Below are 25,926 nucleotides of genomic sequence, written 5' to 3' on the forward strand. Positions count from 1 at the left end.
GTTAAGCACGTGCACCACAAGTATAAAAAGACAGCATCAATGGAGCCCTGATTCGACGAGTCACCATGGCAACGGGGAAGAGGAGGGCTACGTTTTTCACCCCACTGAAATTGGAAATATTAATGCGCTCATACGGTGAGTTTGAGCACGTTTTTAGAAGGAAGTGTAACACCGCTGCAGCAGCAAAACAGAGGGAGACGGCGTGGGAGAACATTGGTGCTCGGGTCAATGCGTAATTTTAAATGTAGTCCTTTGCAATCACAATAATATTACAGGGGGGAACTGCTTGAGTGGTAGCCTATTAATTTATTTCATTTAGGTGCAACCCCGGCTGAGAAGCGCACTTGGCTGCAGCTTAAGATGAAACATAAAAACATTAGACCTCGGCATAATCTCATGGGGGTACCTCATTTTGATCATGTTTTACATTGTAAAGTAAATATTAAGTGGCTGTTTGACTGTACAGTTGTTTTATTCCCAACATAATGCTGTTTTCACACACATAAATGTCTTCTCATCTATATCATGTTCTGTTAAATAATTTAGCCTATTTAAACTAACACAGACTTCTACTCAGCCAACAGAAAGAAAGCAGATGCCCGTATAACGGGTGGTGGCCCAGCACCGCCACCTCTAACGGAGGCAGAGGAGCTGAAAATGATAAAGATGGGTAGTAGCCGTTTCAGGGCGAGGCACACTTTTCTGACCGCTCTGCATACAGTTGCCTTGCTCAAGTGCTCTGCATCTCCGACGTTGTATAAAACTCCCATTTGCAAAAAAACGCAGCGCAACACACAATATCTGCTGGGATGTGAGAGCATGACTTTGGTTGGTAATGTTGGAAATGTAAGGACGGATCAGGTTGTGTAGCTATGTAAATGATGGACTGTGACGTGAAACGGTACCGCTCAAAAAGATAATTGTCTGGAAAGGCAAGAACATCTATGCGCGGTCTGATAATCATCTCCCGACGAATATTTAATTCTCTGCGCAGTAATGCTGCACCTTCATCCACGGGATCATTATCAAAAGGACATGCCATGGTAGTGAAAATAGTCGCCACCTAATATAACTTTGAATGTAGGCCTACTGACTGATTTTTGCAATGATCAATCAGAACTATACTACGCCAAAACTCGCCTGCTGACTGAATGAATGAGGAAATCAAATACCGTGTGTGGCTGAAAGAGGGCGGAGACAGAGAGAAACTCGAGGTTTGTTTAGAAAAACCTGGTCCCGACCAGGTTAGGTTCAGAGCGTATGTTACCATGGTAACTGACCGAGAGCGTAAGTTACCTCTCTCTGTGAAACAGGCTAGAGTTACCCCTCTTTCTCTGGTTTGAGTTACCTCTCTTTGTGAAACGGAAAACTCAGAGTTTCCCTCATTTCAGGGTTAACAGACTCAGAGTTTTCACTAAACCTGCTTTGTGAAACAGACCCCAGGTGACTGCCTGGAAAAACACTTTCAAAACTCTATAACAACAAATTGTAACCTACCTTGGTAAATGGACACTAGTAATAAAAGGTACACATGAATTGTAGCGTGTGAGCTAAAGTATGAAAAACAAAGGTTTGGTCCTGTAACTGTGGGTCTGTAGCTAAACACTTTTTCTTTATAGACAAAAAATATCGTATGTATGAAAAGAGAAAGAGAGAAGACAGAATAAGTAAATATGGTAACAGTGTATTGCTGTAACACTATTTAAACCAAGTCTCTCTCATTCACAACTAGGGTCTCTCAATCCAAAACCAAACAGAATATATGTGCTGTGTTGTGTGAGGAGGGGGAGCAGTGCTGCTGCTAAGCTGCTCAGAGCCTCAGAGTCGGCTGCAGAGCCTGGCCTTCTGGAAGAATAAACACCAATAATCACAACAGATTCTGCTCTGATCCGTCAGGAGATCTCAGAAATTACTTTTGTGAATAAATAGTGGATTTATCTTCACTCCTGTTTATCAACATGACTGCAGCACTCATCTGCGGAGGTAACCTCCATTTTCAGGTGTTTATGTTCTGTAATGTTGACTGCTGACTGGAGCTGGAGGGAAAATGGACTTTACTTCATGAACTTAACGTTATAATGAGTAGAGGGGAGAATGAAGAGAGAGAACCAGAGTCTCAGCTGAGGGCTGACTTCACTCAGAAGTTGACCTGAATTAAAACACACAGATACTCACACCCTCGGCTGGTGGCGTTGCTCCCTAATTTACAGCTAATGAACTGTACAGTAATCTGGTAGTTATGAGTAAATAAACACTCTTGCTAGTAACACAAGTAAACAAAAATTATCCTGTGGTCAAACAAATGTTAACGGACGAGGTCATGTTTTCCAGTTTTATTAATGTTACGTTTGGTTTCATTCTCTGTCTTCATCCTCACTCTCTGACTCTCTACAGGATGTCAGAGTGACAGGCAACCAAATAAAATGCACCGTTACCTTAAGTAAACTTGTGTACTTCTCTGAGTTTGACCAATTTTGGAAACATTTGGGATAAAACAAAGTCTTGTCATTATTAGACATTTCAATGCACTGCATATCTTTAATTAAAAAGAAATGACAATGTGCCTCTGTATGTGTGAATTAAATAGTATGAACTATAACAGTCCCGTCTATCCACAGTCTATCTACTCTGTGATCAACCTAGACCTAACCCTCCCCTGGCCTGTGGGCCACAGCCGGTGGCAGACTGCTGGTGTGTCCTCAGGTTGCAAATCCAAGCGAACCTCTTCCCACACTGGTCACAGCTAAAGGGTTTCTCCCCTGTGTGAACTCTCTGGTGCTTCTTAAGGTTTCCGGCCTCCGAGAAGCGTTTCCCGCAGGTGTCGCAGCGGAAGGGTTTCTCCCCCGTGTGGACTCTCTCGTGAGCCTCCAAATTGGAAAGGCCGGAGAAAGCCTTGCCACAGGATCGACATACATAGCTCTTCCTGCGACGTTCACCAGGAACAATGCTGGCACCCTGGCTTTGACTGTGGTGAGCCAAGAGGCTCGCTTGATGTTGTGCAGCTATGGACACCTCAAGGCTGGTCAATACTGATGTGGTACCCCTAATAGGTAAAGCTGATTGTGGAGCCATTGTGGAGTTCCGAGTCCTACTACTTGAGCTGATACCAGAGATACTTGTTTTATCAGCACTGCCAGCATTACCGACAGCAGCTGTGCTGGAGGACAGTGTGGTCTGGTGTTGCTGTGACAGCCTGTTGGTGCTGCGGTGTTGCTGCAGCAGCTGAGCCTTGGCACTTCTTATCATGGCTGATGTTCTGCTCCATAAAGGCTGGGAAGATGGAGTCTGCATCCTCAGAGGTATGGACACAGTCCCTGCTGACAGAGCTGGGAGCCGAAAAATGTGTCAGTACACATCCACGACATCTCTCTGAATGGCTCAAACATGAAACGTACACACTTTAAAGTACGGTAAATCAAAATCTGCTACTGCACTGACAGTAAACAAAAACACCATGTCACTTTAATGTGCCATATTTACAAGGAGGCCCATATAATACAGAATTTAGCAAAAACAGTGTTTCTCCTAACTCAACAACTTACAAAATTGAGCCATAACTTTTTCAACGGGCAACAAAGAAGGAGCCCATATGAACCAATGACTTAGAATCTGTTGTAGCCAGAGTATCTTAAAATCTGAAGATGTGTTAAGAGAGTCTGGTGATATTGTGGTTACTCTAGCGCAATGGTTTGATCAGTTGAAATTAGTAAACAAACATCTGCTGCGTATGTTGGCACTTTAAATAGTAAATGGACTTGCATTTCTTTAGCGCTTTTCACAGCCACAAGAGCCAACCCAGTTAAGGGAGCCCGAACATTTAATTCACATTAAAGTGAACCACATGGAAAACAGACAGCCTTGAATCAATTATGACTGTTGTGGCTTCTTTATGTTGTTTCACAAAGGACATCAGTTGAGTAGGCATCCCAGGACACATGTACACACAGCTAAAAGATCACAGGTGCACCCCATGTCCATGAACAGGGCCTCTGTGCCTTGCACTCCATTCAAAATCTTGAATTATATGATCTTTACTTATGTTTGTTGCTGCAGTTTCATCTCCTGACATGATCATTTCTACTAACTAACAAGAAAAGAAAAACAAAACAATGGCACATGAAGGCTCTCGAAGGAAAGTAGACGATCCCTCACCTTGTGAAACCGATGGCTGGATGTGAATTCTTGAATGGTCAGATTCAGAGGAGAAACTCTGCCCTTGAATCATCCTCACTGCTGAGGAAACTGAGCCTTGAGGAGGCTGAAGAACATGCTGCTGAGGTTGTAGTTCACTCTCTACAATAATAACTCCATCCTGGTCACACTCTGCGGAGTCATCCACAGTGAAAGAACATGAAGGGCCACCAGGGGCTGATACAGAGTCACCATCAGGGGCCCAACGGGTGAAGAATGTCTCCAGTTCAAACAGCGAGTATTCAGAGCTCAGAGGATTGTTGTTACCAGATTGCTGCTGTTGTGTGTTGGGGCTAGCTGGTGTGTTGGTGTCTGGAACCCTCAGCTGGACTGCCACTATACTGCTTGGGTCTTGTGACCGAGCTGCTGCAGACTGGTGACGGGAGGAGACAGGGGTGAGCAGAAGAGAAATGTATTAAAACCAGATGTTAATGACCTCAATTTCATCAGGGTTCAGTTGGACACATGGGGAAACATGTTCCCCTTACTTTGCTGTAGAGAGTTAAAGGAGAAAAGAGGCCAGTCTCTTGCCACTCTGTCAGTATGGAGCTGGAATCACCTATTCACTAACATCAAGAGACAGTCAGAACTAGGGCTGCACAATGATGGGGTGAAAAATGACATAGTATTGTCCAGCCCTAGTTCTAACTCCATAAATTCATACAAATTAACAAAGATGTAAAGATCAACAGATACATTCACACAAGACATGACAAGATGTGAAGGGGCTACTCTCACAGGTCTATACCAAATACTTTTTCTGTAGCATTATGCCAATTCAGCCGTCTAAAAGAGGAGTAACCTTGGTAATGTCTATATGGAGGAGCAATCTGCAGTTGCTGTTACTCTGCAGAGATATTACATTATATTTGTGTACTGTATGTACACAAGTGTAGTGTACTGTATGTACACAGTGTATATGCAACACCTGTGAGGTGGGACGGATTATCTCGGCAAATGAGTAGTGCTCACTGACACAGGTTTAGACAGATTTGTGAACAATATTTGAGAGAAATGGTTCTTTTGTGTATATAAAAAAATGTTTTAGATCTTTGAGTTCAGCTCATGAAAAATGTGAGCACCAACAAAAGTGTTGTGTTTATATTTTTGTTCAGTGTAATTCAGTGGTTCCACTTACAATTGGTCTATGAAATCATGCAGTCCTCTGTCTCTAACAAAGGCTTTTATAGTTACAAAATAGGACACTTTTGTTTCATAGTGTTTTTTTAAATATCTGGGACATCTTGATAACATAATTTTAAGCATTAATCTGCACAGAGGAACGTCACCTCATACCCAACTACAGAATCTGCTGTCATAATTCATCTTTGCATCTTGTCATGTTGTGGCTGGAAAACTGCCGGTCATGACAAGACTTCAATTGTAAAGGCTCACATTACACCACACAACACTATCTGATGGCTTCTCCGGAGGGTGACAGTACAGAAATGCTCGAAGTGTAGACTATGTCTATAGTCATATAGACGTCTGTGTGAAATCTGTATATATGGTCACACATTGGACTTTATTAGTTATAGACTTGATAATACTGTGTCACAATTTTGTAATGTATGGTTTAAAATAAAACACAAATTCACAAGTTGAGTTTTAATCCAGTTTTAATGATTTACATCGCAAACTGTGAACATTCAGCAGGATTTACAAAATTGTGACACAATAGAAAAAGTCAGTGTTACATTTACAGTATATATTTAGGCTACAATGGCTTATATATTACATAATAGTCACATTTTAAAAAGACACATGCCTCAAAAAGAAAATTATTCCTGTAGGCGAAACAAAGACAAAAATATTTATCGGAGGTCCTGCATTACTGAAAGACATTAACTGAAATCTGTCATGCTCACCACTCTGCTGCCCATTCTAAGACAAATGCAGTTTAGTTCACTATCTATTTCCAATCCAGGGGGTGGATCTACTGGGGTGGCTCAAAAATGCCTGGCCACCCCAGTTGCTCGCCAGCTTTGCACAAACTAATTAAAAAATGTATGTATGAAAAGTTGTAGCTGGTGCATAAGTGTGATGTCTGATTAGTGAATGTCTGCAGAAGTCACACTCCCTGCAGAAACAAAGAATTGGTAACAGTCAAACCCTTCAAAAGCAGACTCTCCTGTGCCTGGCCACACACAACAACTATGGATAAATGTATTTGTTATATTGCAATTTCAACTGGCTGGAATACAGAAAAGTCAAAGACGGATAGTGGCAGTGTTTTTTGTGGTTTAGTAATACCAACTTGTGTTGACTGTGGAACTATACCCACATTTTCACCATTGCTTATGAGTGTTTTTGTATTGCCAAGTCCCTCCTCTCTCCCTGGTAAGCTTTTTATGTGAGACACCTGTCTAGGTGGTGAGATGACAGTGGCTTAACAGCAATTGAAATAAATAAAGCACAGATTTTCCACATTCAAAGTCTCAAAACGCCTCCTGTTCCTGGTAGGCTATGAATTTGAAATGCATGTAAATAGTGTTGAGTTTCAAAGATGAAATTAGTGGAATTTTTTACATTTCCCGAATAAGAAAAGATTTTCTGAGGGAAAGAGAAAGTGTTCTCAGCAGAACAGTCCATGTGACATGACTGTACTGCAATGATGGAATTAATGTTGTCAAATCTGTGTGGACATTATAATGAATTTACCATGTGCGCCATCATAGAACAGCTAATTCCACCTGTCCTTGATGTTTATTAGGGACCAGCCTTTATTTGGTCACAATGGCTATCATTTGACACTATTTAAACACCTTTTTTTTTTGATACATTCAAATAATTTAGAAAACTGAAGAGTTATTCGTGGTGTTTGACACTGTGGTCACCATCTTGCTGTTGCGTCAAATATAAATCTTGTATTTCTGACTCTTTTTGAAACATAACAACAGCATGCTAAGATCTTGGTCTACATTTGTGGATGGTGTCTCTTTTGGTGTTTTTTCAGGTTGCTGGGATCAGAGAACCTCTCGGGGCAGAGCAAGCACTGGTACGGTCTCTCCCCGGTGTGGATGTTCTTGTGGATCTTTAGGTTCCAGAATTGTGAGAATTTTTTGCCACATATACTACATCCATACGGCCTCTCTCCTGTATGAGTCCTGAGGTGGGATTCTAAATTAGCTGGGGAGCTGAATGCTTTACCACAGAATCTACAGATGCAAACCCTTTTCCTGGGAATTTTCTGCTGCATGTCAGCACTGCTAAAACCTCCCCGAACCTGACTTTGACTTGGATCCGAAAACTTTTGGGGCCCCTGTATCTGACCTGAAACTTGAACAGGGCTGGGATCCTCTGACAGATTGATAACAGGAGGCTGCTGTTGAAAGGACAGAGAAGTGTGAAAGCCTATGGAGCTCTCAGCAGACAATCCCCTCCCAGAGCTGCCTGGCTCTGCTACAATTAGTGTGTTGGGCAAGTATGGTAGGGGGGCACAGTGTGATGATGGCCCTAGGAGGTTGTCGTCATGACAATAACTACTCCCCCCATTTGTCCACAGCGAAGAACGGCCATAGCTGACCTCTGAGAAGCCCCGCCCAGACTCCTGCATGTCAGACAGTGGATTAGTAGAAACATGTGTGGTTTCATCAAATGGCATGCCTGTTCTGTAGTCATCAGTGCTCGACTCCACCAACCCTGGAAACAAAGAAAGAGGTACTGAGTGATTTTGTGATTATACTTGTCAGTGCTTGGTGGAGTGGGACTATATGCAAACCTATTCCCTTACATAAACTACATTTTGAAAAAGTTGTATTTTTTCCATTCCTGTTCAGAAATGTAGCACGTCGAACTCAATATTTCAAATATTTAAATTATTCTTTCATAAATCAGTAGTCAGTACCATACTGGCTTAGAAAGGTTCTAAGCCAGTATGATACTAGGTTCAGGTTCTTTTACAAACAGGAAATCTGTTTGGATGCCATTAAATTGTATATTTACTCATTTTCCTTTCTAGAAAAAAATCTTTGATCAGATGTGACTGAACTGGTCTAAACAAGTGAACAATGAATTAATTCATGAATTCATGTCAAATGTGTGGATTCTTCAAGGAATAAAGTGTGTGCATCATGGGAATACAGAATTTGTGGGTGGTTCAAGCACCCCCAAACATGTCTGCGCACGTCCCTTGGCTGATGACATGAGAGGCATTTGGCACATCAATCCTTAAGGTGTGTGAGAGGTGCATGACCCTGCATGACAGTCACTGCTTTATGTATGAATTACTGTAAGTTGCTTTGGACAAAAGCATCTGCTAAATGCTCTAAAATGTACTTGTATTTAATTACTTTTAATGTGCCTATTATCATTATTATATTATTGTGATGCTGGACTTGTAATTGCTTTTCAATATGAATCTAGTTTGCCACTGTACAGGAAGCAGGCATTTCATTTTGAAATTGATAAAACAAAAGTAGCCAAGCTGGGTAAGAATAACACGAAATACTGTCTACATGAGTGGAACTGAGGTGGAGCAGGTAAACAGTTTTAGTTTCGAAAATCAACATTACAGATAACATAACGTGACCACCATACAACCCCAACCAGGTAAAAAAAAAAAAACAAAAAAAAAAACACAGCATCTATGATTCTTCCTCCGGAAAGCTTTTTTCAACTTTTACAGAGGAGCAATAAAAACGCAACTGACTACAAACTTCCTAAACAGTATTGGTGAAGATGTGTCCACTCACCCTCCTGTATGCTGAGGCCTGTCTGGCTCCCTGTCACTGGCTCCACCTCCTCCACCTTCACCAGCACCACATCTGGCTCCTCCTCCTTCTGCACATACAGTAAAGTAAGGAAATGTTGGATGTTACTGCACTGCAGACACATATTAGAGCAATTAATAACAGACATGATGACCAAAAAAGTGATGACCAAGTAATATTTGCTTATTACAGACACATCAGTAGAGCCATATACATTACGTAGGGCTGGAAAGTGAGGTAATAATACTCTTTATAACACAGTCTTTACATCCGTTTTTGATAAAGCAAAAAACTGATTAAGCAGCTTTAATAGGGAAATGTAATTGTATTTAAAAAACGACATTGGGCAGCTACAAAACCGGATTAAGTTACTAAAGCCCATTATGACTATGTTGCAACATTTCCTTTCATTATACTTTAGAGAATTAAATGGTGTAACAATGGTCAGACTTTGAAGGTAGCTCAAAAACTATAAGGTCAGCCGAACTGCAAACTTCTGCTTACCATACGGTTTGCTTTAGCTAGCTTTGGCTGCCATTAGCAAATAGTTTAGTTAGATGTGAAGCTAAGTAGCCCTATAAACTGAAAGGAGTCTTCCAGGATTGCGACATTAAAAGACAGAGTGCTCAACCATCTCCCTGTAAGTATGGCTTGACACCAGACTAAAACTGAACGCAGCCTCTGAGACTGGCGGAGGTCAGTCTTAAGACAGGATATATATTATGGAGGTGATTTGCAGCAGCTCTGACCAGGACTATGACTTCAGGGATAAGAAGAGACAGAAGGTGGAATGAAGCGGCAGAGAGAGAGAGGGTCAGACATCAGCAGCTTGCCAAAACAGCATGTAGAGCTGGAATACGTTCACATCTTAACCTGTGAACTGAGGATTTATTTGGACCAAACCAGAGGTGATTCTGGAAAGACAAACCAAGACTGTTCTAGTGACTTTTATTCTGTTCCTGTCCAGTTTGAATGAAATGAGTTTTACGATGAGTTAACAAGGCAATTAGGCTTGTCTTGGATCAGTAAGAGAGAGAAAGTTAAATTCAGACAGTGTACACTTGTATTTTTCGTTTAATCTTGTTAAAATATTTCCTTTTTGACAGTTTATGTTGTCGACTAATAAGACTTATAAGTATTGATCTGTCTGCTCTCCCAGCTAAAACTAGTGTCCATCAGACTATCACCTCTTGAGGCACAAAGTGATATTAGGAGACAGGATGGGCAGGGGCTAGCTGGTTAGCCTGCTAACTTCAGTGGATATCTCTACTACACAGTCTTTGACAGAACGTCAGCACTGTTGTTTCATTGTGTTGAATAGTGAGTTAATATTTTGAATGTTTTGATCAAAAATTATTAAATCATTGGAACAATTGGTTCAAAGGAACTAGTTTAAAAATATTCAGTCACCGATTTAAACCAGCCTTGGATTGAGGAGCAGTGACAGTTTACTGTAGCTGTACACAAAGTGGAGCTGCAAATACATTTTTCTACATACAAGTTCTACAAACTGAGGTCGTTCATCTGGGAGTCAAAGTCAGGACAAATTATTTTATAGGGAAGTGGTTCATAAAAAAAGACCTTCCAGTGGTTTAAGAAGGATATTTTATTCCATAAATGAAACGCTGCATACAAAACGTGTAATGTTTCAGCTATAAAACACAAGAAATGTGTTACATTTAGAATAACAATCCACTCCTAAACAGTGCTTTTTAGTTTTTTTGTGTAAGTACATGCATACCATTTTCAGAAAGAGTAAATGACTGAATACTGGCCAAGACTGAAAGCCAACATCAGAACTTATTATTCCTTCCAACCAAATAACCCAAATAAACTACAGTGTGGACATACTGTAGCTTATTGGGACCCCATTCCACATGATGGAGTCCTGCTGCTTTGAATACTCCAAATATGGACCAGTCTGCCGCGCCTGTTTCTGGTTATGTTTTGGGAAACAACTTTTTGTCTGAAAGTAAAACAGTATGTGCATTTTTTGGTAGGATCCGATGTATTTGGAGCACAAAACCACACACACAGCCTTTTCCTATAAGATGGTTTGGGAAAATGGTGGGAGACTGATTACAGGACAAACCACATTTCACAATCTCATACATAAAAGTTGAAGTGGAGCCAGTTGTTCTCCTTTAACCACTTTATGACCACTGTTCCATATAAAGATCAGTCAGTGCTCTTTCACCTTACTGCTGGCTGATCGATATTGTAGTTTAGTCTTTAAATATGCAGCTTTGTTGGCAAATCTTTGTGTGACAACAAACTCTGAGGCAAAACATGATTTTCTCAGGTTAACTTGGTCGAGTTTGGATGGCAGAACAGCTGCCTTACTTAAGAGTGTGCCCAAAGCTAAACAGCACTGTCTAAACCGGTTTTATAAAAATGTGGCTGTAAAGAATCTAATGTAACAGCTGATGAGGCAGTGTCTTGGAGGTCTAGTGGTTAGGAGGCATACCATGCAGTATAGTGTAATCACCGTTTTTAAAGATCTACATCTTCCGTAGGAAACAATGGGGTTTGGAGCTGAGAGCCACAGAAAGGACAGAGAAGTCAGAAAGTAACACAATGTTGGTTTGGATTTAACAGCCTTTTCTATTCTTAGCATTTTTGTTAATATTCAGTCATTTGATCATGATTAAAGAGCTACTTGCACTGGGCCTTGTGTTATCTGGATTATGATATTTAGTTCATCTGTCTCCGGTGGTAATGTTCTTACTGTGGTGGTCCACCTGTCCTGAATGAATGCAGAGGAAGCACTGGACAGTGTGTTCACAAACATCTGCTGCCAACACTGGCAGGTTAACAAAGCTCTGACACATACTTTACATTACAGTACAATGAAAATCAAACAGAAGTCATTCTCTCATTTTTCCTCCTCTTTTTGTGAAGGCAGCCCTTCAACGTGAGCATGCGCACATATGCGTACACACGGCTGAAAGAGTGTGGCCATGCAGCCCAGACAACCTCTGAATGTGGTCTGGGTGATTGGATCTCATATGTGTCCTTAATGCATCTTGGGGCTGTTCACACCTCTACTTAACGCTGTCCATCTATGATCGCATCACTCAGGACAGATGATAATAGCAGGTCTGATCAGCCTCCAAAAAGCTTTAATGAAATGAGGTTAACACATCAATCACTGGACTAACAACAGTTTCAAATCTCCTACTTTTATGGCCAATGACAAGGCAGAACATCCAGCAGCAAAGCTTCTCTTGGCTCACCTTTTTGCAATGCAGTGCCAGCTGTGTGTGTATGTGTGTGTTGGAAACAGATACAACAACAGGTCTTTATGTCAATGTCCCTACTTTCCTACTTTCACCTTCACTAGACTAGAACACTGTGTGTAGAGACATTTTTTAAGAAGACTGATTTATATACTGTGAAATTCAAACTGTCCGTCATTAAGCTGTTTCCCCTCACTATAGCAGAAAATACTCTAATTCTACTCATATTTTCTTATTTCTGTGAAACAAAGTGATATTTAAAACATTTTTTCTTAACCATTGTGAAATCTATTTTTAAAATTCTTCAGAAGGTCTTGGGCATACATTTTTGCTTTCTGTTGAGCAGAGCGTAGATCTACTAAGTCTCTCCTGGAATAGTAAACAGGCTTGAGGTAAGACGACAGTTCAGGTCTGTTCCCAGGTCTCCACTACAGTATTAATTTCAGGGTGGCTCTTTTGCTGGTGTGTTTTCAGGTTCCTTATCCAGGCGAATCCCCTGCCACACAGCCCACAGCTGTAGGGTTTCTCTCCAGTGTGAACTCTTTGGTGTTTTCTCAGGTTCCCAGCTTCAGAGAACATCTTCCCACAGGTTGAGCAGCTGAAAGGCTTCTCCCCTGTGTGGACACGTTGGTGTATCTCCACTTTCTTGGGCCTGTTAAAAGCCTTACCACAGTAGCTGCAAACAAATCGTCTTTCCTTGGTGCCAGATCGATGGTGTACTTTGCTGCTGTCACTAGAGAGCTGGGGAAAGGGGAAACCGGGGCCATAACGAGTCCAGCCATTAATACTGGCAGATGTTGATGGGAAATCAGCCGCTGCCATCGAGTATGAGCAGGACGGCCTCCTTCCTTCCACTTCCTTCCCCGAATGCTCATCAAAAAACTCCTCAACCAACAAGTTAGCACTTTTATCATTGTCACATAACACGTCAAACTGTGAGTCATTGCTGCCGTCTTCGATATACTGGTGTGGGTTTATTGTTTCCTGCAGTGATTCTCTGCCCTCAACAGAGGCACCGAGTTCACACTTAAGGAGAGGAGAGGAGTCACTGACCTCCACTCCTCTGCTGCTGCTGTTGTTGTTGTTGCTGCTGCCGCCGTTTCGCCTCGTCCTGCTACTCTTGCTCTGGGACTGGATCTGGGACTGCGACTGGCAGGAAGTGGACTGGGTGTCCTGCTGTTCAATGCTGGCTCTCTGTCCTGCAGCTCCACGAGGCACACACTCCACTACTCCTTTACAAAGACCATGTGGGGCAGAGATTGGAAAAAAAACTGAATTGAAAACATCTTAGTGTTACAGTACAATTACTCTTCATGGCTCATAAGAAACTATTTATGCGATAGCCAACATGGTTAACTCATAAGATGGCATTGACAACAGCTGCTGCGTCTCAAGCTGCTACGTCTCAAGCTCCTCCAGAATGTTAAGGTCTCAGCCATTGTTACAGAGGAGCTCTATATTCACCACCAGGACTGGACAATACGATCAGGGAAAAACAAGAGGGGAGGTGTGTGTTTCATGATTAACAAGCAGTGGTGCTCAGATGTGGAATTCTACAGATTTTACATTGGTGCTTATCACTAGGGATGTTCCCTAGCAGTCCATCACACCACAAGCTGATTTTGCTTTAGTCGCAGAAATTGACCTCAACTCTTATGAGATGGACTTAACTGAGCTTGCTTGCAGCTTCAGCCAGCAGCAGTTAGTGAACTGTGCAGCTAAATGGGGGTATTTTGAGGTGTGAACACCATAACCTGAACCTGGCTCAGCAGCATTCCCAGTGAACTTGACCAAATCAGGATTGAACAAAGCCTCCAAACCCAACACAGACCTGTTTTTTACATCAGGGAATAGAATAGTATAGAATAGTCTTTATTGTCATTGGACAGGAGGGTACAATGAAATTGAGGGTGCTCCCGCAGCAACAAATAAAAAAGCAACACATAGAACAAATAGTAACATAAATAAATTATATACATTATACATTAACTGTTAAGGATTTGGATTTTTAGGACTCGAGGTGGTGGCTCATACTGCTTTTGTCTGCACGGCCTGCCAGAAGCAACAAAAAATAAAAGTTCCTTGTAGCTGTTTTTAATAACAATTTAATAATAATTCAAGGCCTGCATGTTTTTCAGTGGGACAGTACTGTCAAATACTGAGCCTTACATACAGGGCTGTCTACTATACACATGCATCAGGACTTTGTACTCACCATCATCTCCTATAAGTGGCACATCTTCCTCTGTTCTTTCAACCTGTGACATGTTGGCCTCCACCTTCTCCTCCTTTACTAGTACTGCCTCTGGCTCCACCAGCTCCACATCTGGAGACTTCAAAACATGGAAGGTTTGTCACTTTCTCAGCAAAGCCTGGTTTCATATTCATGCAACAACATCCATTTAAAAGCAAAGCATCATGTCTCCAGTCCTCCAAGTTGCCTTGTGGTTTGCTTACATTACTCTGGATGTTTTCAGCGTGGATCAGCTTGCTAGTTGTGTCCTCAGCAGCAGCTCTGCCAGACCAAAGAGGAACATCCATGTGTCGCTCAAACACAGCATCTACACAGACACAAGAAAAATGTCAATTTAGAAACACTGCGAGTGTGTGTGTGTGTGTGTGTGTGTGAGATATACAGGGTATAAAATTTGATTATTGAGGTAGGGTTTAAAATTTTACCGGCCAAAATATGTTTTGACCGGCCACTGAAGTGTTCACAATCACCACCTTAACTAACAGATTTTCTGTAGTAAACACTGAACAGCATAAAGATAATTGTTAATTGCCCACTGATTGTTTATTAGTAGGGAACTATCTAAACTACTACTTCTTCCTTTTACTCTACTACTCAAAGGTGTGATTGGCAAAGGACAATAAAGCACGAAAATATAAGGCTCCACTATGTCTCTCTTTACATCTAGTTTGTCCTGTTGTTGGCTTTAGCTAAGAAAGAAATATTTCGCCCCACACGTCCAAAATGCTTTCGAACACAGTGTTTCCCCGAGATTTTTTTGTAGCAGCAGTGCTCTGAGTCAGTAACCTTGCAACACTAGGGAGGTCCGGGGGCATGTTGATTTGTTAATTATTCACGTTTGGCTTTTCTGTTCACTTCTGTGTTGAAAATCAAACTGTAAATATATTAAAATGTGGACCGATATGCAATTAATGAGGCTGCGTAGAAAGGCAATTATTCATATTACAGTGTGACAGAGGTGCTTCATTATGTCTGAATGCAGCTTTAAATCCGCTGCTGTTTCACTTATGGCTCAAAAATGTTCTGTTTTTATTCCAATATTACATCATTACAACTACAGCCTATAACAGTCCGCATTTTCTTTTGTTTAATTAAGATGGGCTCATCACCAGGAAAGCAGCACTGATCTTAAAATCATTGATCTATGAGGCTGATCAGACCTGATACTAACATCTTTCCTGAGTGATCCAATCAGAAGGGGACAGTTCACACCTGTCTTTATAGACTGCGTCATGACTAGGGGTGGTTAATCAACCTAATTTCCGATTACTGAAGTCTCGATTCGATTACAAATCGATTTTCGATTATTAACGATTATCGATTAGATTTTCAATTATTAACGATTATTGATCTTCCATTTAGTAACACCTCACAGCACCTTGAATATTGTATAGTGTAACTGTAATATCCAAATTATTATATTTTAGTTTGTTTTAAATGTAGTCTTTCACTGTTAAAAGAAAGTTGCCAAGCTCAGCAGCCGGACTCATGTTAGAAGCATTGTCAGTGACAAGAACCAGGGCGTGTTTCTCTATTCCCCACTTGTCTGCCATTGCTTTGAGAAACTCACACATATTTGCGCTTGTGTGGCTATCATCCATAGCTCTCGTCTGAAGTACGTAGGACATTAGTTTCCATTAACTGCTGACATAATGAGCTCTAACAGTCACGTATGAGACTGTAGCTCTGGATGTCCAGGCATCGCAGGATTATTGCTACCCTGTGAGCAGAGCTGAGGGACTCTTGCACGGAAAGCTTTGTCTCCTTGTAAAGATTGGAATCAATTTAAGTGTGAAAAAGCTCCAGGATGGAATAACATATCTTGGCTCCAGACTGTGGACCATGTAGCGGAAGCCAGTAAGAGGAGTACTCCAGTTTGTATTACAATTTCAAAAAAGAAATAATTATTATTTGTTTTTTTTAAATCAATCTATGTAAATTGAATAATCGAGTCATAATCGTAAATATTTTAATCACGATTAATCGATTATCGATTTTTTTCACCACCCCTTGTCATGACATGTTTCTCAAGTGACCACTTATGACTGCAAATAAACATGCACATCACTGAAACACACCAACACAATGCCTTTCACACACAAAGAAAGAAATAACTTAATGAAGAACATTTATTCCACTCAACTCTCCAAATTGAGTAATTTGTTATGGGAGTCTGTTAATATTGCGGTTACTAGTTCAATGGTTGGATCAGTTGAAACAGACAGTGTGTTCACAATCGCTGCTGCCAACACTGGCAGGTTAAGAGAGCCCAAACATGTAATTTAGATTACAGTGTAGCACATGGAAGTCAGACAGTGTCTTATTCATTCTGACGGTTGTTGTCTCTTCTTCTGCATACACACTGCTGAAAGAATGTGCTCACATGTATTTGGGGTGGGTAAAAATATCGATTCATCAGTGCATTGCAATATATTTTTTCCCAATTCAATATCGATTCATAAAATCCTCTGAATCAATTCGGGCAAGCGACCACCTGCTGTCCCTTGCTCAGTCCCCGCCTCAAGCAGCTGGAAGCGTCTCGCCCGTGACCTCGCTCAAGGGTCGGAGGGTGATGCGCACCGTCGGAGCTGCGGAGGCGGGTAGCCGATGTCTCACGCACCGCTCTTTAAGAGACTAAACTCCCAGCACAGCCGGTCTCACCCTGGCCACTGCACCGTGCGCCCGCGAGTAGCACTTTCCTCTGGGGAGAAAGGGGGGTTCAGTGTCAACGTTTACCCCCTCGCGTCTAGCCTGAGGGCGGAGGGACGGCGGTCATGTCTATGTTTATGTCAGACAAAAATGTACCATGCAGTTCCAGAAACAATGGCACTTTCTCAGCTTAACTATGGTTGCACTATTTTATAACTAAACACATCGAGTACCTTTGTTTACATTTCAATTCGAACAATAACTTCCTAGAGGAAAGATTTATAATTTGAGATGACTTTTTTTAATCAAAAAATTATCAACAGCTACTCTAATGAATTATTTGTCTATTACTACTTATTACTGAATCGATATCGAAGCATTTAAGTCAATATTGAATCGAAATTGAATCGAATTGTGACCTAAAGAATCAAAATCGAATCGAATCGTGAGGTTCTTAACAATACCCAGCCCTAACATGTATCCAAGGCCACCAATGAGTGTGGTCTGAGGGCGCACTCACATTTGGCCCTGTTGCTCCGTACCATGCCTGAGCACAATTGTCCCCCCTCCCCAGTTCCCCCACTGGCCTGCACCCACATTATTCCTGCCACAACCAGGCTTGAGCACGGTAACCCCTTGTACATTCGTCACCACTTAATAGCGTGGTCGCACAATGGAGAACAACTGAGAGAGCAGGACTTTACTGACTTTTTGTCTTGGTCATAGACTGCCCTGCCACATTGCTATGGATTTAATTATGCAAGGCGGTGCAACATTTAGGCCTGTAACGATAATTAATAAATCAATTAATCGTACGATAAATTAAAATGAGCTTAATAATAATTTTGCCGGCCTCGATAATTAACATTTGCATGCTTGTTTGTTTTCCTCGTGTCTCTCTCGTGAAGCCTCTTGTGAGTCACTAGCCTCTTTCACACTGCCGTTTGCATGCGGGGATCCTGTGCCAATTCTCCGCACCCGCCTCTGTGTGAAAGTTTCAGATGCGGAGAGGGGGGAAATTTCGCTCCGGCGCTGATCCGCCTCTGGAGGTAGTATCTCTAGTATCTATCTGATAACTGCACAGGTCCTTCACTCAACTAAATACAGAGAAATGTCCCACAAAGCAACGTTACAGGACCGAATAAAAGTAACGTAGTAACTGTAACTGTCTTTGGCAACTTATATGAGGAAAACAAATACCACAGCTGTACGCGGAGAAGCGTCTGTCCTCCTGTCCGTCCTCCGCCTGTCCTCCCGACTCTTCCTCACATTTCTGCTCAAAAAACAGCGTTTGTCACTGCAAAAAACTTTAACTCACCGAGTGTTTGTGATGAAAATAAATCACCGCGACCGTCAGTCCTCCAGACTGAGACTTCAAGGAACTTTCCCCCAGACAACAGCCTCCGTCCCCACGAGTGAGGGAGTCAGACAGCGTCCAGTTTACTGATGGTGATTATGTATAGCCCTCTGGACTCTATGCTGGCCATTTGTGTCCACCTCACTTCCTTTTTGTTGATCATTTAGCTGTGTTAATGCATATGGAATGATATTTCCCAAGGGTCTGGATTTTTGGCTGATCTTTTAATTTTCAAAACCTGCTCTTTAAATATGTCAATATTATACTGTGTATCTACAATTGTACCTTATGGCTCTATCGTGGACACTTTTGGCCAACTGAAACCCATGAAAACTACGTTTTTTAATTCCTTGTGATTTACAGTATAAAATCATATAATTTAGGTAAAATGACTTTCATTCTAAACTCAACACTTGAAGATTTTAGTTTTTAATGTTTTCTACCAGATTATGTCATTTGTCCATTTTTGGGCAAGGGAGCAATTTCAGTTAATATTCTTCGTTTCCACTAGGGGCGTATGATGGCTTCCTGCACTCCAATGGAGCAAATGAATGTGAAGGTGTGATCCTAAGGATGTCAGGTAATGATGTGTGTTTGTGCATGAAAAAAAAAATGTGCCCGCAAATATGTATTAGCAAGATAAAGTGACATAAATTATAGTGTATCATACCTCCAAGTTTCGGTGAATTTCTCTTGGTACAGGTTATTGAGCTTTGAGTTTCCAAGGCAAACCTGGCTGTGATGCACAGGTTGAAAACACCTGTAGCTTTGATCTTTTCATAAAAAATGCCACACACAACTACACAATAGCCTTTACATACTCAAATAGCTGCTCTCCAAAAGAAAGGATCACAGGTCATCTTGACCTCTGGCTTCTGGGGAAACAAAAACAAAGTCTGACACTGTTTATAAATCTGTCCTCGAGTTTATGCAGGTGCAGTCAGTACTAATGCTATAAGTGAGCCTATCAGCTCCCAGATCCTTCTTTATCTGGCAAGATGGCGAGAAGGTCATATGCCCTGACTGAAGCACTTGAGTATGTGATGGGCTCAGAGAGTGAAGATGGGGAGAAATCCTCTGCGCTTGAGGAGGAGAAATCTTCTACCCTTCCCTCAGGGGAAGAGGACGGTACAGACACAGCGATGGAGGCCGATCAGCTGATGGCAGAGACAGAGGAGCTGGCGGGTGAGTGGATGTCTCGTCATGGGAAAATTATGTGGTTTCCCACTGCTGAAGAGACCCTGCACCACAATCCAGTATCCACTGGTTTCACCCCAGGGCCCACCCTGTATGCAGTTGCCCACATCAACAACATGAGGTCTGCCTTTGACCATTTTATTACAGAGAAGATCATTCAGCTGCTGTGCACCAACACAAACCTGCATGGGTGAAGGTGTGAGGATTGGAGTGAAGTGGAGATGAGAGTCTACATTGGGATTCTGATTCTGGCTGGCGTCTACCGCTCAAGACATGAAGCAACACGTGGCATGTGGGATGCCAAGACAGGACGGGCCACGTTTTGTGCCACGATGCCCCCCTACGGCTTCACTCAGATCAGCGCTAACATCTGCTTTGATGACAGGCTCTCCCACCCAGGACGCTTCAGGAATGATAAACTCGCTGCATTTCGCATCCTGTGGGAAAAGCGGGTTGCTTGCCTCCCCCTCTTATTCAATCCAGGGGTTGATGTGTGTGTTGACGAGCAGCTTGTTGCATTCATAGGTCATTGTGGACTTCGACCAGTGGCGTGCACAGACCTTTTGAAAGGCAGGGGCGAAAAGCAAAAAATGGGCACATACAGCACGTTCTTGTGACTGAAGAGGGCACATTAGCGCGTGTTTTGGCTCCGAAGAGGGCACTTTAGTGCCTGATTTTGTCACCCAAGAGGGCAGTTTATCATGTTTTAACCAGCCAAGGGGGCAGTTTGTTGTGTCTTGCCAACCAAGAGGGCACTTTAACGCACTTTTTGGCTCCCAAGAGGGCGCTTCAGCACGCGTTTTGGTTCCCAAGAGGGCACTTCAGCTCGCGTTTTGGCTCCCAAGAGGGCAGTTCAGCTCGCGTTTTGGTTCCCAAGAGGGCACTTCAGCTCGCGTTTTGGCTCCCAAGAGGGCACTTTAGTGTGCATTTTTCAACAATTGGAACAAATGAAATTTTAGTTTCATGACCAGGACTGATGCAAATTTAAAAAACTGGAAAAAAAAAAGTGGAATTTTTTAAATATATGTATTAGTTTTATAGCATTTTAGAAATGTAAACAGGAGGTGGACACTTTTGGCCACGAACAAGCTGAGAGGGAGTTTTTATGTTTTTCTGTCACTGCACAAAAACTAATGAAGCATAAAAATCATTGATACTGCTTATTATTGACACACATTAAGCTGCAATGATGGTTAAAGAATAATACAGGTAGCATGTATTATTTTGCAAAAACATGATGATTTAATGCTATTCTCCCTTGTAAATCATCAGCATTATGTTATCTAATAGGCATTTAAAGGGTTAAAATTCAGAATTTGAATGAAATTTTAGTTTTCATGACCAGGACTGATGCATTTATTTATTTTTATATTTTTATATATATATATATATATATATATATATATATATATATATATATATATATATATATATATATATATATATATATATATATATATATATATATATATATATATAGTTTTATAGCAATTTGTAAATGTAAACAAGAGGTGGACACTTTGGCCACGAACAAGCTGAGAGGGAGTTTTATCTACTTTGTCTTCCCTGCACAAAAATAACAATGCATAATAATCAATGTTGTTGTTAATCAGTTACATATCTCAGACTGTGTTATTGATAATACAAGAAAAACCGGTAGCACTGAGAAGATAGGCAGTGGTCATTTTTGTTGTAGTTTTCCAACAAGCACATTGTGCAAACAAATTGGCATTTGAGGGGTTAAAAAATTAAAAATGAATAAATTTTTTGTACTTATGACAAGAACTGATATTAATTAAACATTTTATGCAGTAAAAGCAGCAAAAAACATACAAAATCCCAAAAATTACAGACTCAATCTGTTGGTGGCCATTTTTGGCCACGAACAAGCTGAGAGGGTAGTAAAAATGAACAAGGCCAGAGGGATAGTTATGTAATTTAGCGAGAAAAAATTTACTCACTTCACTTTCCAGGTGGGTCAGGATCTCAATCACTACACATTATAACAGCATCTATATGATTATAAACTGTCCGCGGGTTTAGATTAATAGGGGAACACCTGGGGAAACACCAACATCATCAACATGACATGTACCGTCACGCCTCTTTAGGAGCCGCAGCGCCGGCTTTCTGTGTGAATTACACACGTGAAGGCGGAGATGCTTCGCTCTGTGTGAATCACCATCGGCGGAGAATTGGCGAACCACCGCTCCGGAGATAATGCAGAGACACTGTGCAAAAAGGGCTACTCTGTCTCTGTGTGGGGAGGCGGGGCCCTGCCCCTGGCATACCACAGAGTGCAGCATGAGAGACCTGTGAGGAATAGCAAGCCAGAGAAAACACTAGTTGAGATTTGGAGGAATAAAAACAAAGAGAATTGGTTTCACAGCCGAACGCAACAGCTGCAGTGTAGGAGCACTTTGGATTCAAACCGAAAGACTGTGGTGAACCACTTAACCTGGACAAGCCGGTATGTCGCATTTGTTGTAGTGTTGCACGGTAAACTGATACTAGAAAGGTACCGAGGTACCCAGCCGTTAAGAACAAAACTTTTTCTCGTTTTATTAGTATCGGTACTTTATGAACTTTGTGCGACAGCGGGGCAGCGTGTCTGTGTGCAGCTTTTCTCTGCTTCCTCACTGCCTGCAGCCAAAGTGGGCGTGGATTCACGGTGACAGACAGTCACAGAGAAGAGCGAGACAGTCATGGCTGACACCCAATTTCCATTGGATACGTCTCCGCCGCGTTGCATCTCCGCCACGTCGGCGGAGCAGATACGTTTCACTTTAGTCAATGTGTCAATCCCCACCAGGTCCGCTGCACTGCGTATCTGCTCCGTCCCAGCTCCGGCAGTCCGGAGCCCTTCGGCACAGATACACAGGACTTCTATTTCTGGCGGATGCCGAAGCACGACGCAGCAATTCAGCTGAATTTAGCACTGAGCAGACAGGAAGTCATAACAAACAACATCCAATTACTTTTCAAAATAAAACACTCCGTGTTGACACCAGCACACAAATCTCAAAAAAGAGACAAACACAAGCTCTTGTGCTGATCCTTTGGTCGGGAACACTTCGTGTTGTTGTTTATAATAACATAGACCTATAACTGCGGTCGCGAGTGATCATGTGATTATCGCAGGAACTTCTCGGCCACGTGACGCCAGCTGTCTACCGTGCCGCGCCGTGGCAGACTCAAACGGTGGGGATTGCCGGACAGTGGAGAAAAAACCGGATCGGAGCCGTAACGCAGCGGACACGTATCCAGTGGAAATTGGGAGTGAGAGTGGCATGAGTGCTCCTGCCGACCGTCCTAGGCCTGTTGAAGAAGCAGACACACGGAGCAAAATATGGAAATATTTCGCTAGCGTTGCCGACAGTAAGGGCAAGCCCACGGACACCACAAAGCCCGTCTGTAAACGATGCTTTAAATCCGTAATGACCAAGGAAGCCAACACGTCCAACTTGGCGAAACATTTAGCTGACAGACATGCAGACTTGTTCAAAGAGTTCAAAGAGCTGCAGTTTAGCGATAGATAACATAAATATCCCCCAGATGCAAGTCAAGCGAGGTTTTTTTTGTGACAAGTGAACTTTTTTCACCATCAGAGTTGCACAAGGCAGTCAGGGGTAAAGCTAACTGTTTAACAGTCTCATGTGGTTCCACACATCTCTATATGCAAACGCAACGTTCACACTGGTAACATGAACTTTACCTTAACATGCGCTGGTGTTCTCAAGTATGTTGATCAACAACACCACTTATAAATTATCTATTTTAAGTCAGTCAATCAGTACTAGTAAAACAATCATAGCATGTACATTTTTGTCAATAATTTATAATATATATTGCAATTTATCAGGGTTCGTACACATTTTTCAAGGTCAAATTCAAGCACTTTTCAAGCACTTTTAAGGGTCATTTTTAAGATTTTCCAGCACCTTATTGCTGGGGTAAAATACGTATCTACAGGAATATATAAACTCATTATTTTTTCTTCACTTTTTATCACAATTATGTACACTGTATTATGCTGTAAACATCTAACATTATGTTTCGTAATAGCAAAAACTTCAGAAATTAATTATCCAGTCTGATCCCAATTTTGTGAAAGACAGAGTTATAAATGTCAAGCACTTTCAAGCACTTAAACTAAAATCCAAGCACTTTTCAGACCTTGAAAACACAACATTGAAATTCACGTACTTTCAAGGATTTCAAGCACCCGTATGAACCCTGAATTTATATTATTAGAAAATGGTCTGATTAGAGCACAGACCTCCACCAGGTCTGGGTAATTTGTGTTGTACTTTAGTGCACTAATGTAGTTTGCAGGCCAATAATCAGGGGTTTGAACTTTACAAGAAATGCAAATTGCAAAGTTCCCCTTTGTGGGACAAATATAAAGTGTTATCTTATTTTATGAATTGCCAGACTTACAGTTAATGTCATTCATGTTCATTATATTTATGCTGAATACTAATACCATTACTTTTGATGTTTTAGTGTTTGCTGTGGTATCGTTTCAGTATCGAGATATTTTAGGCAGGTATCTTACCGAAGTCATCATTTTGGTATGTTCGGTGTGTTCAGCTGAGTTGGAAGCTTTAGGAGCCGCACGGACGTTGTCTGCTCCGATTCAACATGTGAAGTCTGAGAAGGTTGGCTGTTGGCCGTCTGAGTCATTTGATTCTCTGACTGGTTGTGTGCGAGCTGTATGACCATTCTGATTGGCGGTGTGCTAGCGAATCAGCGCGGTGTGTGGGAGGGGCAGAATAATGTGTGTGCTTTGTTTTTCTATGCACTCCGTTCTGTCATTTCCTATTTTCATTGAGCGCCACCCACTTATTGCGTACCACGTAAGCGCAGAACGTACACGCTACTGTGGAGCTGATGCAACAGAGTGGTCAGATAAAGGCAATTGGCTGTGGGTTTGAGTCTGGGTGGTGTGTGGGGGCCTTAAAGCTACAGAGGGGTCGTCTTCGTCGAGGAGAGCGTTAAGTCGACAAACAAAATACAAACAGGACAGTGCAAAATGGTGCGCACTCACAGACAGTGTAGTTTGCTACATCGTTTAAGAGATGCAGCCCTCTAATACTGTCGAAAATCCGGCATTTTGACAAATGCTGCAAAAATCTGACAGCCAGTACAAATTGCCTGGGAGAACATACGTGTCACAAACGGCAACTCCACAACTGTACAGCGTGAAAGACGACATACTTAAAGGTGAAATATGGAATATGAGCTGAATGCCGCCATCTAGTGTCTCAAGATCGTCGCGACAACAAAAAAGTAATTCCAGCGATCGGGTTGTCAGGTTTGTCTCGATTTTGAGACCTATGTAAATACAGATAGCTAGCTAGAATATTCTTTATTATAGCCACTGACAGCAATGGTGAAAGTGAACCAGCAATACTGGACAGGGCAGGAGGATTGAGCCGCCTCCGTTTCCTCCGTTTACTGGGTGTGGAGGTCGATGGGTCACGATCAGTATTCTCATATCTAGGATCAACGTGATATAATGAAAATAAGTATAGCAGAGGAGTTTGACCGACAGGTAATGTTAGCTAAGTTAGCAAGCGAGTTAGCTTACCGATCCAGGAGAAAGTTCGCCATTTCGGTGTGTGTTTTGATGCCGTGGAAATCCTTTACCTGAGTCCATCGAGCGTATGCTTCACCGATATTTACTCTGGTTTTTGCTCTTCTTCGGTCACTCAGCTGCTGGGACAGATAACGCACCATTCGCGGGGGCTCTGAAGAGCTTGCAGACTCCACCATTTTACCAAGTGTCAGCCTAGCTTTGCCGAACATTGCCGAGGTTGCGAAATTGGCAACCCGCAATGCCGGCCGCTATTTGGCTGGTACGATGTAAACAGGAAGTCATTGTCGAACCCGTCAAAATTTCTTAAATTATTTATTTCAGACTAAATATAATTTTTCAAGGAAACGCATTACTTTTAATCTGCGCCCCTATAAACGCCCCGTGGATGTATTATTTTCGAAAAAATATAGCTTTTAATAAGCATATTACATATTCAACCTTTAAGGTTTAGGGTTATTGTTTTTGGTTCTGCGTAATCCAAGTGCATCCTTTGCTAAGAGAGACTGAGAGTTCTTTTAATTTATTGTTTTTGGTTGTTTTTAGGGAAATTCTTGGCCGAAACCGAAAACCGAAAATGAGGAAACCAAGGCCGAAAACCGAAACACTGAAAGAAATTATTATGCCAATTATTAGGACCATTGCATTTATGGCTATGACTGTGTACTAATCTCACTAAAATCAAGGCATTGCAATTCAAAGAATAAATCAATTACAAAAGTATGAAA

At 41.8% G+C, this 25,926-nt stretch overlaps 1 protein-coding gene across 2 annotated transcripts in view; it reads right to left on the bottom strand.

Moving 5' to 3' along the window:
* Positions 1 to 2,305: 2,305 nt before the first annotated feature.
* LOC115587731 (zinc finger and SCAN domain-containing protein 12) overlaps positions 2,306 to 25,926 on the bottom strand; it is a 28,976-nt gene continuing 5,355 nt past the window's right edge. Inside the window, exons 2-8 of one of the 2 annotated variants that reach the window (XM_030427797.1) lie at positions 14,600 to 14,703; positions 14,358 to 14,475; positions 13,196 to 13,368; positions 8,886 to 8,973; positions 7,718 to 7,833; positions 4,153 to 4,564; positions 2,306 to 3,326 (exon numbers count right to left, since the gene is read on the bottom strand). In XM_030427797.1, the coding sequence (XP_030283657.1) occupies positions 2,635 to 3,326; positions 4,153 to 4,564; positions 7,718 to 7,833; positions 8,886 to 8,973; positions 13,196 to 13,368; positions 14,358 to 14,475; positions 14,600 to 14,703 (1,703 nt within the window). In that variant the 3' untranslated portion in view covers positions 2,306 to 2,634. Of the gene's footprint in view, positions 3,327 to 4,152; positions 4,565 to 7,717; positions 7,834 to 8,885; positions 8,974 to 13,195; positions 13,375 to 14,357; positions 14,476 to 14,599; positions 14,704 to 25,926 lie in introns of both variants that reach the window. The other variant, XM_030427724.1, reaches the window with a different exon arrangement.

Source organism: Sparus aurata, chromosome 1 (assembly GCF_900880675.1).
Source record: "Sparus aurata chromosome 1, fSpaAur1.1, whole genome shotgun sequence".
Lineage (NCBI taxonomy): Eukaryota > Metazoa > Chordata > Actinopteri > Spariformes > Sparidae > Sparus > Sparus aurata.